A 16301-nucleotide genomic window follows, 5' to 3' on the forward strand; every position below is an offset into this window, starting at 1 on the left:
TACAAAAATTACTAGAACACTGTTAAACTCGCTTCCTTTTAAAGCATACATAATTTTGTATATATTAAATAATTGTGCAATAAATAGAAATAAAAAGACAGAGTAAAAAAGAAGAATATTAAATTTATAATTTATATACTTTTTATAAATACATAATTTATATGCCCTCTATATATCTCTCTATAAAAATAATTTTTATGTGATAATATTTCTATAATTCATAAATTTTTTATAATAAAAACAAATTTATTATAAATATGCAAACTTATATATCTATAAATATTACGTTCCTTTCCAATATGACTATCGTAATAATTTTAAAAATTTTTACAATAAATCACGTTTTTTATTATGTTAATCAAGTAAATAATTATATAATTATTTATTTATAAATTATTTCACGTACATATGTATATGTATATGCTCATTTAGATTAGATCAGTAAATTAAATTTTGAAAAAATGTACACTTGCGTCATGTGACTGATTTTCTATAATATTGCGAAACAGTTTCGCGAAAATATTTCTTCTTTTTGCAAATATTATTTGTACGGACAATAACTACTTCACGACGAGTCGCGAAGATGAAGAGTTTGTAGAGCAGATAAACCCAGTCGCGACAAAAGAATTTAACCCATTCCGTGTGTTATTGATGACGTTGAATTTCTCGTTCAAGCTGTTTTATATTTTGGCTAAAAATAGAGTTATTACGTCATTTTAGTAGTAAATTACTTAAAGAAAATGTTCAAACAAGAATTTTAATTTTTTTACTCTACAAGGCACTTCGTTAAGCTTTAACGTTAAGTTGTAAGAATGTTCAACTTTTATAATCTTATAAATGTGTATATGAGACATGCGCGATATTGAAATATGTAAAAAGTAAATGTGTATAAACACAACATGATCACACTAGCGGCCCACGTGGTCCGAGTGCTAAGCTGTGTATATGTGACGGAGTAAGGAACGTTTCAAGTCGACAGAAGGCCAAAGTCTTATTCTCACGTGGTCGCGTTTGATCTACGCAGCGGTCAATTTGTTGGGCTGCTAGCAACGAGGGGGATCTGGAGTACTGTCTGAAAGGGAACAAGGCGCGGTCGCCAGCCGCCAGCCGCCAGGGCGCAAGGGACAGAGATGGTCGGAGGAAAATCCTCCCTACGTGGAGGGGATAACAGACTTAGATACTGCCTGTTGATTCACAGTGCTCGTCAGTAATAAACGCGTCGTATGGCGAACCGGATCACAGAAAGACGCGCGTGCAGTGTCAGAGTTCTTAAGTTCAACGTATGCCATCATCTTTCTCTCTTATATCTAGAATTAATGCCAACGTCGTTGAAAGAAGACGCTGTAACTTCGGCAGCTTATTGAATAGTAAGTTTCTGCATTAAGAGATATAGGTCTTAAAGAAAAACATCTCGGTTTTGAAATCGCTGTACAGTAATGTGTTAATGTAGTGTAATTATAAAATAGATATTTCAACAAAAATTGCATAGATCGTAATTAAGTAATATTATTTATTTGCATATTTTTGTTTACGTTACTGTAGCATACAGACGTTATTGGAAAACTAATTTACATCAAGAAGTAAGTGCGCGATCAGAAATATAATTTGGAATTATATATAATTAGCGATTTACATTAAAAACATTAACATTAATTTCATAAAGATTTATTTATTGAGAGTACAGACAGCTACACATTAATTGAAATGTTTTGAACTTTGCTTAGATCTGAACAGTATATAACAGTATATATATATAATCGTCAGTTAGAGGTTAACAAACATTGGAAATAGTGGCTGCGTTTTGTCGAACCTCTGCTTAGCTAAGCGCAAAGTAGCAATTAAGTATAATTGGTTGGATCCAAAGGTAAGAACCAATCACATTCAATTGCTACTTTGCGCTTAGCTAAGCAGAGGCTCGGCAAAACGCAGCCAGTGACTCACGACGGTTAATTTTCAAAATAGTCAATTTCTATTCGTTTTTCTGAAAAGTTAACCGTCGGTTAGAGGTTAACAGACGTTCGCGTTGGGAATAGTGATCCTAACATGCATATTTTATTTACATAGAGTTCCATTATTTAAATAACGGAAAGCTAATATATCAAAAAATGAGCGATTAGGAATATAATTTGGATTCATATATAAATTGCGATTCATAGAAATATTAACGTTCTTGCAAAACTAATATGTGATGTAAGTATTAACATGAAAAAATAAATTATGAGATAACCTTGCGTGATTATACACGCAACATTAAAAAAAAAATGATACAGTGCGATAAGACTTGCGTATTGCAAGTATAATATATTTGTTATAATTTCTCTTCTTAATAATTAATTGGTTATATCGCTGGTATACACATCAAAACTATAATTTTGCAATTTTATCGACAGTTAATACATGTTACTCACACAAGATATATTACATTTTGAGATAAGAATATTCAAGTCATTGCAAAGTAATAATCAAACAAAAATAATTTTGTGATTTACAATAGTTTTTTTTACTTAAAACTTAATGCGTTATCATACGTAGATATTGCCACAATTTAATAATTTGTTTAATAATACGTACTGAGTTATTAATTATTTTCTGAATTGTACAAATCATATCTAATACCGCTGTGAATAGATCATTACACAATTCAATCGAAATTGATTTGAAACAAAGAAAGTCAGTCTGTAATTTTCCATTGAGTATTTTTCCGTAGATTTCTTGATAAGCTATAAGTAGCTTAATAAGCTTAATATGACGTGTTAATAAGCTTAATAAGCTTTATGTCAAATTAGTTTATTGTATACTGTTATAATAAATAATAGAAATAACTTACCAGCACGCAATGTTACGCGTTACTGAAATGAATGATAAACAACTTTTTTATATGATTACGCATAATGTGATTAAATGTATTTTTTGTTCGCTAATAACATCTCATATCTAATTTACATTTAAAATGACAAAATAAATTTTCTATATCACGATTTAGCTTCTTGTATTGATTATAATTCCTTTACGCTCGCAGGCTTACGCGGATTTCGATTTATTCTGCAATTATTGTTAATTACAAGTGCTCAATGACGATGACGTAAAAGCTTTACTATTATATAAAAGGATCAATGCGTAAATAGAGAATAAATCGTATTCAATATTCCATAGGCTTACTAATGACGAATGTGTTATGTATACTAGGTACTGAGTACAATGTGGAATCAAAGTTCCATGTAAATAAGCGTTCAATACATTCTTTTGATATTCTTACTGAGAATGTCTAATCAAATATTTCTCTCTTATTTGCAAATACAAATCTCCTTCTCTCTTTCTCTACACTGAGAGAATGAATATTCTTGATTTGAAAATATCTTTAATTTTAACGTAGAAATCTTGAAGTGAGAGATTATATTGCGTTAAAGGAAAACTTGGTTGAATAAAATCGTTATATAGTTCAACCAAGAAAAAAAAATCATGAAATAAAACGTCGAAATTCTTATAAGAAGATTATAGTGATCTTGCTTATATAAGAAACAATCTATATCTTCTTATAAAAATTTCAACTTTTTATTTTAACTTTTCTTTCTTAGTTAAACTATATAATTAATAGGATAATAATAATACTGAACTGGCTGCACTAGTTCAGAGTTTATCTTTTTCCTTTCAATGTGGAGTAAAAAATATAAACTCTGAACTAGTGCAGCCAGTTCAATAACAGAAAACAGACCCATAGACATCATTCAAATTCAACCAAGATTTCTTCAAGCAAATTTTCTTCAAGCAAGTTTAACGCAATATAATCTCTAATTTCAAGATTTCCACGTTGAAACTAAAGATATTTTCAAATTAAGAATATTTTTTCTCTCTGTGTATCAATTTTTTTTAAATATAGTGCATACAGAGAGAGCTCTAGTTTTTTTTGTTGGAACAGTAAATTAACATACTTAAATTGATAATCGATTTAACTTTTCGATGCTAATAAGTATCTCACTTTAATCACTGTAAATAATTTATTGCGAAAAAGTAATTATAAATCTCGAATCTATAGTAGACTTTTTTCGTCTGAAGCTGAGTTGGACAACGGTCGTTTTATTCGGCGTTATATTTTGTCTTCTTGCTCCGTTCTTTCAAAGTCTGTGTTGGGACGCTCACAAGCCTATCTGCCTATCCGGCATGATGCTAGTCGACACACATGTGAACCTGAACGTGTCTATTCGTGTCGACGACGCCTACGCATTCCTAGTCGACTCGAAAACTCTATTGGCTGAAAGAAACGCACTATGTACACGCAACAAGGCGCACCGTACATACGCGCACACTTACATATATGCGCGCGGCTACGACGTAAACTCGTCGTTGACTGGTGTAGATTAGATACGTTTTATCTTGCAGACTCTAAAGCGCGAAAGACTGACTAGGAGAGAAGGGATTAACGAAAAGGCCGTACGCTCGAGTTCAGGGTGCACATGCTGAAGAGAGGAGGATCGGTGCACGCGGAGATACAAGCGTCACTATGAGGCCGTGGATGAGCAAGTCGCTTAGCTTTGGAATTTTAGGGCTCTTTCTGGTGGCCCTCGGCAACTCCCTCTGCTTCCTATGGCCGACAATTTTTGATCAGATTCTTCGAAAAGTGAGTGGACGATGATTATTAAAATTAATTCGCGACAACATGTTTACGTATGCTTCAAATTATGGATCAAATTTAGATCAGTTTGAGGATCTGCTTTAACTACTGTCTTTTGATAAGTCGAACTCAAAACGGATTTGTGCGGATTTGTATAAGAAATATTGACATTTTAACAATCTAATCTTGCTTATCTCAGCGGCACGATACGTGGGCATCTTGTCCATATTATCGCCGAATCATAAATTTAATAAAAGAAACAGTTTCGAAAAACAGTCAGTTACAAAGTCGTCCGATTATTCGCACAAGATTAAGAAAATATTTGACTTAAAGACAGGAAAATAATTTAATAATTAACCCTCGAAAGCCACACCACAATCTCAGGGACTATTATTTATATTTTCTAGTGCGTATTTTTGGGTAATAATTTTTTTTAAAACAAATTTTGAGATTACCATCATAATTCTCAAAATATTTTTCAAAAAATTTATGATTGATTGAAAAAAAAGAAAACATTACAATACGTTGATTTTTCTGAAACTGAGCAAAAAATGACTGGATTCCTCCTAGACCCCAGTGTAGCTTACACGTATGCAAAAAAAGTGTGACCTGCGAAGGTTAATGTAATTTTTGTATAAATATATTATATAAAGTTATATAAAGTTATATAATAAACAGCTTTATCATTTTAATTTTTTATTTTTCTCTTGTCCACTTTTAGTTCTGATATAGATTATTAATTGTTATTCCCAAAAAAGTATATATAAATTAGTTGATTGACTTAATTAATTGACTTAATTAATAAAAATAAACAAAAAAATCTTAATCATGTATAAGAAGCAAGATATTGTCATCCATAAACTAGATCGTTCGTTTTAATTTCATATATATCGCAGTCTATATATAGATAGCCTCGTCTTCTTTGGCTTCTTTATCATCGGTCCACCCGATAAATATTCTAGGGCGGGACAAAGAGGGATAAATGAACTTGTTCGGAATCTTTATTACACGGATATATATAATTGCAATACAATTCAGATACGCGCGCGCGAGAACGATTACCCCCCGAAATTTCCTTTATCTTAACGTAGCAAAACGGTCCTCGTCCGAAAATCTATGTAAACCAATCGTTAGTCATCACATTAGAAGCTGTTATTCTCACACGTAAACATAGATACATAAATTATAAATGGTATTCATAAGAACGAAATAATATTGACCGATTGTTCATACGTTCAAGCCGCGCCAGCGGCGTTCAATCAGCATCGAAATAAACATCTTTCGTCAGCTCCAGATTATTCGCTTACAATTAAATTCTAAACATGTATTCTTAGCAAAACGACGCCGGACTCGGCGAATGTGTTGTTGTTCCTGATTAATCATACTTATCAAGTTTTTCTCAGAAAGGAAAGGAATAACATGCGCATCGCGTGTTTCTTATCCATAATCGCGGAAAATGAGAGCTGGCACGTCCGTATATTAAACGCCGCCAAACATGGTGCTGCATGCAGAGCATCTCGCGTTTGCGATAAATAAGATCACTCTCGTTGAACTGGTCCACATACTATGCATTTAGAGACTGGACACTTGTCTCGGCGCTAGTCCGGGGCCCGATTGGAAAAGTGGCCGATTGTCCCATTAATTGATGTCTCTCTGTGTCGCGGCACGTCGCGAACGGTTTCATTTCACGCCACCGTCGCGCCGCCGGCAACATCATCGCGCGCAAATAATCTCGGTGTTGATAAAGGTAGAAGACACGTACATATATCCTCACCGTCGTCACGTCGTCTGTCTTTGTTTTCCCTACCGAACCATTCGCGTAACCGACGCGAAGATTAACAGCTGTCGCGGATAAATTATTCAAGATCGACCGCCAGCAAATCCAATTCTTATCACGTTTCTCATTACATTTTACAATTTATTAATAACTGACTAACTACAAATATATCATCTTTCAATCTTGTGTCGATAAATTGATATTAATAAGGTTTTGCATCACAAGTGAGTAATAAATTGAATTGTAAATTGTAGATACATAATTATATTACAATATGTATATGAATAATTTAGTATTTTTGGATTTTTTACGCCTGCAATTCAGGACAATGTATCAATGCAAATTGTTTTTTTTTCTTGCATTATTGTGACCGCGCGGATAGTTACCGTATAATCTGTCAATTAACTGTTGCGTGCGTTCATCAACCGTAAAGCGCGATCTGAATAACTACTTAAGTACCATTTTAAGAGAAAATTATTTTGCATTGTCGTCACCGCACTTGAACTGCAATCAGCGAAACATCATCAAACTATAAAGTGACATTTGCTGTCATCGGCCGTTGTTTTTCGTTTCTGTTAAATTTAAATATTTCTTTCTATCCCCAGGAATTGGCGCTCTCACCGACTTCTAAGAGTTTTCAGATATGGAAGGACACCAGCAACATATCACCAATATTTATGAAAATATATTTATTTAACTGGACTAATCCGGAGGAATTAAGGTTAAAGAAACCGCAATTCACTCAAGTTGGGCCTTACTACTTTAAGTAAGTAACCTTCACTCAAATGAACGATTTTGATTATAGCCCACAATTTCTAAAATCGCGGTCACAAAAAAAAGAGCGCATTCCCTTATACATCGACAAGGCCAAACTTAATTTCTTGAGCAAGACTCCACTGTTAACTTTTACTTTTATGTGTTAATTCGTTCAAAAGAAGATCAATATATTTAGATATCATTTATGAATATTATATGAGCCGATGACCGCGGAAATATAAAGTTACGAGATCGTGCGATCGACGCGCATGCCACTCCAGATAAGATGAAATTACAATAGTGTATAGTAATTAATATCGTCCTGTTAATGCGTCTTAATCAGATTCACTTTGGTTATAAACACAGCGTTGTAAAATTAATATTTTATAAATTGCATATCTTCCAGCTGAAAAAGCAGCAAGTGAAAAACAAATGATTGTTAAACAAACAGCTAAATTTTCAACAGAATTGATTGACCTTAAAACGAAATAACTACTTATTTTTCAAAATATTTATTATGTAAATCATAATCGTATTCAAAAAATTACACAATAATTACGTAATTTGTGATCTTGACAACTTTGCATGCAAAATTACAAGCTGCAATTACTGTTGAAATCGAAATGACATTCACATAAAAATGCAATCAGTAAAGTTAGAATTGATAAAAAAACACTCTAATTATCATAATTGGTATGTTAATCAGTGTTATTAACAGTAAAAAAATGATCCGCAAGTAAAAAAAATGCATCGAAATGTGACGTATTATACTTCGCATGTATTAAAAATTAGATTATTCTAATCAGACTACAAAATTATAGTGCAATAACGAATCCAATAATGACAATGAGGAAGAAATAGTTAACCTCGTTATACTGACATCTTAATGAACAAAAAAATACCGGTCCAATCATGCGACGCGACGCGTAGGCGAACCTGTATGAAGTAATTGACTAATTACTTTCTTCTTGACCGTGATAATACATGCCTTGGATGCGACTCTTCAATAAGTGCCGCTTCGCTTGTATCATGACCTTCGTTCGACTGGTTTACCTCAATATACTTTCACGCTAAAACCGGTAAGCGCGCGAAACACCAACTTGCGTGGAAATGATCCGAGATATCCGTATTATCAGCAATTTGCATTTCGCAAGATTATACTTCGCGTGCCGTTTATTGTGAAAAAATGAAGAAAAATTGAGTATTAAAAGATAATGTGACTGCGATAATTCCTGTGAACTGTTTCTTCAATAACAGCAATAAATTAAAACAGATACTGTAATAAAAAAGTGGCAATCACAACAATTGGATCGAATTTTAAACATATAATTAAAACTCCAAATTTGTGCAATTTTCGTCGATCAATAAAGAGAAGTATGTGTGGTCAGCGAAACATAAAACCATGTACGTAATCTTTTGGAACAACGGTCGTCAATTAAATTCCACCAATTTTTTTTTTGAAAGCGTATAACATTAAAAAAAGAACAGAATAAAACAGAATTCTCCCCTTTCAAATTCTTGTCCTAGAATCCGGCTTCCGTCCCTAATCTTGTATCGGTAATATAAAGATTGCACCTTTGACAATAAGAGAGCATTAGGTATGGTCATCATCATTACATGCGTACGTCCTGTTGCGTGGCAATTGCCCTGTTAATATTAATAAGCAAAATATGTAGGTCAGATGTCTAAGCCGCGGTTGAACAAACGACTTCAGAATTCGCGACACGTACCGACCAATGAAATATGTATCAATTAAAGTGATGCAGAAAATGCATATATTGTTCAACTTACATATGGAGGAGTAAAAGCCATAGTGGTGTAAGTCAAATTTTTTTTAAGATATTGACTCGTGTGCATAGATGCAATCCATACAATATATAAATTGCATCTATGCACACGAGTCAATATTTTAAATAAATTTCACTTATACCACTATGGCTTTTACCCCTCCATATAAAGAAGATTACTGGACGCTTACACTCAATTTGTTATTCATTAACATTATCTTCTAATTCATTTACGAACAATGCTCGGCAACTAGAAAAGAGATTTAGACTGCGCAAGAGTAAATAAAGACGGAAGAAATCGTTAATGCAATTATGAATTGCAGGGAAGTAAGGCAAAAGGACTACATCAAGTTTAATCATGAGAACAACACTGTCAGCTATAGGCAACGACGATTATGGTACTTCGATGAGAAGCAGAGCAATGGGAGTCTTAGCGACATCATTACCAATTTGGACGTCGTCATTGCGGTAAGCTGCTTTATTGCATCTTTTGTCGCGTGCTTAGTACAATAAATTGAATTCTCGATCTCAATTGTAGAGGCGATAAAAGAGATGAAAAAATAATCACGTATATCAGAGGGCATCAAGTATATGGTAATAAAGGAACAACTGTAAAGATGTATCCAAATGTTTCTTGCTTTTTTAAATTCCGTCTTGATTTAAAAATGGAAACACGATTGATTCAGGAAGATATAAAAATACTCGATATTATACATGTATTATTTTCTTTTTGCAGTCAGGAGTGTACACAATTCGATACTGGGATCTCGAGTGGCAGAAATCACTGTCCTTCCTCTTGAGCAGTACCAGCCGACGGTATTACACTAGTAAAACAGTAGGTGAACTGCTGTTTACAGGCTACAGCGACAGCCTGCTCACCATGAGCAAAGTTATGCCGGTGAATGATGCTCCGCCTTTCGATCGTTTCGGCTGGTTTTACATGGTACGTTTTATAATAAGACAGAGTATCCTTTTTCTTCTCCTTAGCGATTTATTTTTATCCGTCAGAAAGGTCAAAAAAATAATATTACTGCATAATACATCATTCTACTTTTCCAAATATTTGAAAACCAGAAACATCTCCCACTTTTGTGACCTTATAATAAATCGATCATGTTTTTTATAAGCGGTTTAAAATGCTGATATTAAAAGTAACATTTGGCATTGGGGATCGCTACGAGCGATGCAAAAGCTATTAATATCAAAATAGTGCGCGGAGAATTTGAGCTGCATGGTACTAGGCAATGGCGTTACAGTCGACGATAGAGTACTTGTAACATAACCAGGTTTAAATTGGTAATGAATGGAAGAGATCACATATAGGTCGCGCCGCGTAGCGAATAAAACGCACGAAGACACACTATATATATTATACCGATGTTACTGCACTGCAAAAATTATAGATTAATACGAAAGAGCGTATCTCTAAACACTTTAAAAGTGGAGTAGCTACGATTACATTGTTGAAACAACTGGCTCTCGTAGAGATAATGATAACACGCATCGCTCACATGGGAAATAAATTAAATCGCTGCTTTATATCGATGCTAATAAAAAATATTAAAGAAAAACAGACAAAAACATAACTTTTCGTTGACAAGAATTAAGTTATCAATCCGCGATACAATACATAAACATGTTCTGATATAATTATTAAAAAGTTAAAATCGCTAGAAAATAATCGAAAAGAAGTACAGTGTACTATAATTTATTGTCATTTTGATTATGTAGAGGAACGGCAGCTACGACATGGACGGGCACTTAAATGTGGAAACGGGTGAGAATGACATCAGCCAGTTGGGAATCTTGAGAAAGTGGAACTATAGAGATACGTTGAAATTCTACAAGAGTCCTTGTAACGTTATTGAAGGCAGCGCGGGAGAATTTTGGCCACCCGGCAGAACGAAAGATGAGATTACTTTGTTCAGCGTAGACGTATGCCGGTTAGTCCAAAAATACTATCAAGTTTACAGAATAGAATAAATTATTATGCGCTTTCGTCTATTTACGCGCTCACGAATAACGAATCAAACGGTATTCAACGAGAGATCGAGATTTTACTTTTAGATAGCAATCCAGTTCTACTTTCATCGCCGTATAAATAATATCATAATCAGATTTTAGATAGCATCTTGTTTTTTCTAATAAACAGAATTACATTACAGAATTTCACGAGACACATCACATATCAGTTGTTTAATTATCTTCAAATTGCCACGGCGCCGCGGCGCCAGAAACGACATAAAAATAATCCATTTAGTGCCACATACATATCATCAACTTCCTGTTATAATATTATTCCAATAATTTTTCCAAGCAGTGGTACAAAGTTTATCATATACTGAACTCTTGATCTTATTTCCGGTTCTTTTTTTTTATATTATTTTAGTCCATTAATCTACGAATACGAGGGAACGGTTTCTCATTTCGGCATCGAGGGTTATCGATATATCATCGATAAGAAGACTCTTGGTAACAACACGAGACGACGTTATCCTCACGAGCAGGCGAAATTTTTCGAGCCGACCACGACAACCGAGGACTTCTTCACAGCCGAGCATTTGTCCGAGATGGGATTCAGCACGACCACCGAAAACGTGGCTTCCGACAACGGTCGCTCGTCCGAAAAGAGCTCGGACGAATACTCGGACGACGATCCGGATGTCATTAACTTGGGTCATTGCTTCTGCGGTGGCGAGTGCACGCCGTTGGGTCTAATAAACGTGTCCATGTGCCGTTTCGGTGCGCCGGTCTTCGTAAGTCTACCTCATTTCAACAAGGCTGATCCCGTGCTTCTCGACCAAGTCGAGGGACTGCAGCCCAACGAGAAGGATCACAGCTTCTCCATCACCCTCGAACCCGTGAGTGCCGATCTAGCAAAATCGTTTCTGGAGCGCGAACGAATAAAATTCGCCGCGATAGAAATAACGGCGCGGGTCAGTCAACCCGGCCCGTGCGTTACTGCCGAGATACTAATTTTACTATCGCCTTTCATCCGGCCTATCGAGCGCGGAGGATGTGGCACTGCCCGCGATAATACGCGCTATTGAGAAAGCAATCGCGTTGCGTTTATTCGCGTAGCTTCGTGTTACACATTATAGCGCTTAGGCACTTGACAAATATAGGTGTTATCGTACAAAGTACGCTTGATATTTCAGATGACGGGAATTCCTCTAGACGTATCGGCTAGATTCCAAATTAATGTTCTTATGCAGCCATCGGAGACTGTGTCGTAAGTACATGAAAGATTTCAAAAACTTGTTAAACTACAAAAAAAAGAAAATACGTAGCTACATATCTTCACAATGATCTTATCTACAATTGATTGCATAACTAAAAAAAAAAACATGTTTGCGCAGGGTGTTTAACGATGTGCCTAAGATCTACATGCCGATATTATGGTTCGAGCTGAAGGTACAAGTTAACGAGGAGATGGCATCAAATTTAAGCCTGTTACTAGCATTTCCAATCGTGATGCTAAGTATAGGCATAATTATGATAACTATCGGATTATGCTTAATCGGTATCGTAACGTTCCTTTATTTCAAGAAGAAACGACATGTACCTCCAGCGGTACGTATACGATTGATAAAACTCTTTGAATTCTTTTCGCGGCTATAAAAGAGAAATATTTTTGTCGCAACTGCCTGAAACTGACACGCGCACAATTTTACAGGATACAGTGTCGGAAAAAGCAGTAGACGAATCGCCTGACAAGAAGACGGAAATGGTGTACATGGATAAGACGAGTACCAATGAAGACCCCAACGTCAGAGGCGATCGCCGTTTGTACGCGAAACTCTACTGAATGTCTCTCTGCAGACAGAACTTCGTCTCTGGAATAAATGGTGTGAAGAAGTGTGCACACACAATTGTGGAGCAATTTTGAAACATAAAAAAATTGCGAAGACGTTAGTAAAGTAAATTTTTGTGCGTCTCAGTTTTACTGTAACGGGTGGGCGCACTAAAATTTCTAAAATATATGTATCTTAGTGAAATATGCACGTCGACAGAATGTTTTATGTGTGCATGGTCGTATGTATAAATTCACGTGAAATTTTTCTATATGCACACATATGTTAATGTATGATCTGCAAAAATCTAAATAACTGCAAAAAAACGCAAAAAAAAAACAAAAATAAAAACAAGGTTATTTACGATAATAACAAATATTATCGTGCATGTACATACGGATTAGCATATCGTAAACGGTATTTTCTCATGTAAATGCATTTACGCAAAAAAATTATAACTTCAATCAATGTGTTAATATGTTCAATCAACATTAATAGGAATCGGTAATAATAGATTCCTAATAAATGTACAAATGATATGTAATTTTTTTTATTCGTTTAATTGAGATGTAAATCTTTTAGACATATGTGTATATATGTCTGTAATATTTTGAGTGAAACGTCTCAAAGCAAATATGAATAGAATAATTCTTCGAACAAAAAGAGATCTCAAAGAGTACAAAAAGTGAAAGTGATGTAAATTTGACGTCATATTGACCAATTTATGTCATTTTTTGGTCAATATGACGTCAAATTGACATCGTTTTGACTTTTCTGATCTACTTGAGATATTACACATCGTATAAGTCGCGTGTATTTCTTCGCAAAAAGGAAAAACTGAATATTTTTTTTTCTTTTAGATCTTATTCGCATTGCGAATAATAGACTCATCGTGATTGTTACATTCCTACGTAATAGATTGAATGATATTATCGTGTTTATAAAATATCAGTTTGGCATGTTAAGACTGACGAAATCGCGCGCGCGCCAATTGTGTAGTGAAGTTTTTAGTTATTTTCTTCTCTCGATTCAATAGACTATTTCTAAACACATACAATTAAAAGACGAAGTTGCAAATCAGATTGCAAATTTTGGTTTAATTCGGCTGTTCTGCTAATTTATTGCAATATTGAGAAGCCGAAATTGCCTCGATCACGTACTGTAAATAAGTTATTCTGTAGACAATTATAAACTGTTGTATACTATCTGTGCCAAAATATACCATTAACGCCGTGATTGAATGCAAACGAACGGAAAGATGAAAGAAAAGGTACAAACAGATTTACAATGTTAAGCATGCGGTATTGCGATAAATCTGAATTTATGCTTTGCTCGAACATAGTAAAATGTGAATTGTATCTCCATTAAATTTAGATTTTTAGATATTAATATTTAAGGCGCACGATCTACACAATATATACAACGAATTACGTCAATATTTAAGTATATAGATGTACAAAAAAAAATATATATATATATACAATACATAATATATATATATTATTGTAGATGTAATGTGCATAATACGCTATTCTTGTACCGCAGAATATCGGTGATGTGTTTTGATATAATTGTTATCGTGCGGATTCGCTATTCTATTTAGATAGGTATTTTAGACGTTGTGATGCAACGCAACCCAGACAGCACGCATGTCCAAAAGCTTTTAGACGTCTTTATGTCCCGATTTTGGACATGGTGCGCTGTCTGGGAATTTTTCGAGATAATGTTATTCGAGATTACGGCTTCCTCATATGAAGCACAGATATAGTGGAATGAATGTAAATGTAGTCTCGTCTGTAAAATTAGTAGAATCCACCGAATATGTTATATATTGTTAGCAATTTTTATAACTGTTACCATTGCGCAACATAAACCGCAGTCCAAAATTACGTATGTTATTATAATTGTTCTTTCTGCGATGCAAAATAAGTTATATGACAAAATTTGTGATATACTCGAAGTTACCTTATTTGTATTTGTACAAACAAAAACAGCCGTTTATAAGTGCCAATTATGTTTAGGCTAAGCATTATATGTATCCAACCTAAGACTCGACACATTCGATGTTCTCAATATATTAATGTAACTTTAAACAAATGCAGTCATGTGGAATGTGAAAGTATATTGTATATATGTTTCATGTCCAAATATATCGGCCGTGTTTCACACACTAGACAATTTTATATTGTATTTTAATAAAAGGTCTATACTATTTTTAATATTTGTTAAATGATCGACTTCGTTTCATCGATCAACTTCGATTTATTGTGTTTTATACAGTGAAAGTAGATACACTGTTAAATATTAAATGATGAAATTTAAAACAATACTTTGAATTAAATAACATTTTGTTATTTTTAACTATCATATGTGTGTCAAAATTTATTATTTTAACACAAAACAGTATTATTTTAACTCTCGGTTTAATTAAATCAACATCGTTTTAGTTAAATTAATTATAGTAGGGGAGACCGGAGCGGGAGTCATCACTATTATATATACAGTCAGAAGAGAAGGATGAGAGGCGCAATGACGGCGATTTTCTTGGGACGCTTTTGCTAGGCCGTACAGTAGCGCCACACATCCATGCACTTTCAGGAATTGGAACTACAACTCACATCCACTTTTCGATACTGTCGATGAATTTGGTTCATGCCCGTGCTATGTATACATTTGCACAGATTAATACCTCAACAAAGTATAGTCCCCCCAAGTGGATTATTGATATTTTTTTTTTTACCAATCGTTTGGTGGTTTTGATTGGTAGTATTTGGTACCGTATTCAAAACGTTTGGTAATTTCTCGTTTTTCAAGGAAATCAAAAACAAATTTTTGATCTTCTTTTAGCCCCCCCATTTTGACTGTGGTAGTTTTTTTTTTTAAATTGATTGGCGATTGATTGGCAGTGTTTGGTACCGCATTAAAAACTTTTGGTGGTTTTGCGTTTCTTTAGAAAATCGAAAAAACAAATTTTTGATTTTCTCTTAACCCCCCCCCCCCACTTTGACTGTGGTAATTTTTTTTAATCGATTGGCGATTGATTGGCAGTGTTTGGTACCGCATTGAAACCACTGATCTCTATATAACACTCAAACCTTTTGGTAGTTTCGCGTTTTAAAAAGAAAGAATTAATTGTCAACAAATTTTTAACCTTCTTTAGCGCCTCCACTTTGACTGTTGGAAATTTTAAATTCTTTTTTACCAATCGTTTAGTGGTTGATTGGTAATGTTAAGGGGATATCCTATAGCCGGGTCTGTAATACCGACATTTGTTTTGCACAGATATCTTTTTTTGGCTTTACGGATTGAAAAATCCTTCTCCAAAGTTGAAGCATATTCGGAAATAAAGGCCACACCACGCGATTTTATACCGAGAATAAAAATAATTTTAGAAACTGCATATAACAATGCGTCAACTTGCGAAAACATTCGCTTTATATAAAAATTCTACAATGTATTGTTACAAAAAACTGTGGCGTGGCCAGCGGATTACATCTAAAAATACGATACCGTTGTCAGAATTAGGTTTAGACTCTAAACAAAAAAAGTTATCTGTGAAAAATGATTATTGCAAACGT

General features: G+C 34.2%; 1 protein-coding gene across 1 annotated transcript; it reads left to right on the forward strand.

Annotated features, from left to right (window-relative positions):
• The first annotated feature begins 1028 nt into the window (after positions 1-1028).
• On the forward strand, positions 1029-14901 carry LOC139820017 (protein croquemort). Its single transcript, XM_071789912.1, has 10 exons — positions 1029-1367; positions 4378-4615; positions 6992-7152; positions 9253-9397; positions 9666-9872; positions 10661-10872; positions 11319-11790; positions 12088-12161; positions 12289-12502; positions 12606-14901. Exons 2-10 carry the CDS (start codon positions 4499-4501, stop codon positions 12735-12737), a joined length of 1734 nt encoding a protein of 577 aa, XP_071646013.1. The 5' UTR covers positions 1029-1367; positions 4378-4498; the 3' UTR covers positions 12738-14901.
• The last annotated feature ends 1400 nt before the right edge of the window (positions 14902-16301 follow it).

Source organism: Temnothorax longispinosus, chromosome 10 (genome assembly GCF_030848805.1).
Source record: "Temnothorax longispinosus isolate EJ_2023e chromosome 10, Tlon_JGU_v1, whole genome shotgun sequence".
Lineage (NCBI taxonomy): Eukaryota > Metazoa > Arthropoda > Insecta > Hymenoptera > Formicidae > Temnothorax > Temnothorax longispinosus.

Coding starts and splice junctions, on each gene's coding strand:
- LOC139820017 (XM_071789912.1), top strand. CDS start 4,499: ATGAGGCCGTGGATGAGCAAGTCGCTTAGCTTTGGAATTTTAGGGCTC. Junction 9,398..9,665: donor ATTTGGACGTCGTCATTGCG/GTAAGCTGCTTT, acceptor TTCTTTTTGCAG/TCAGGAGTGTACACAATTCG. Junction 9,873..10,660: donor GTTTCGGCTGGTTTTACATG/GTACGTTTTATA, acceptor TTGATTATGTAG/AGGAACGGCAGCTACGACAT.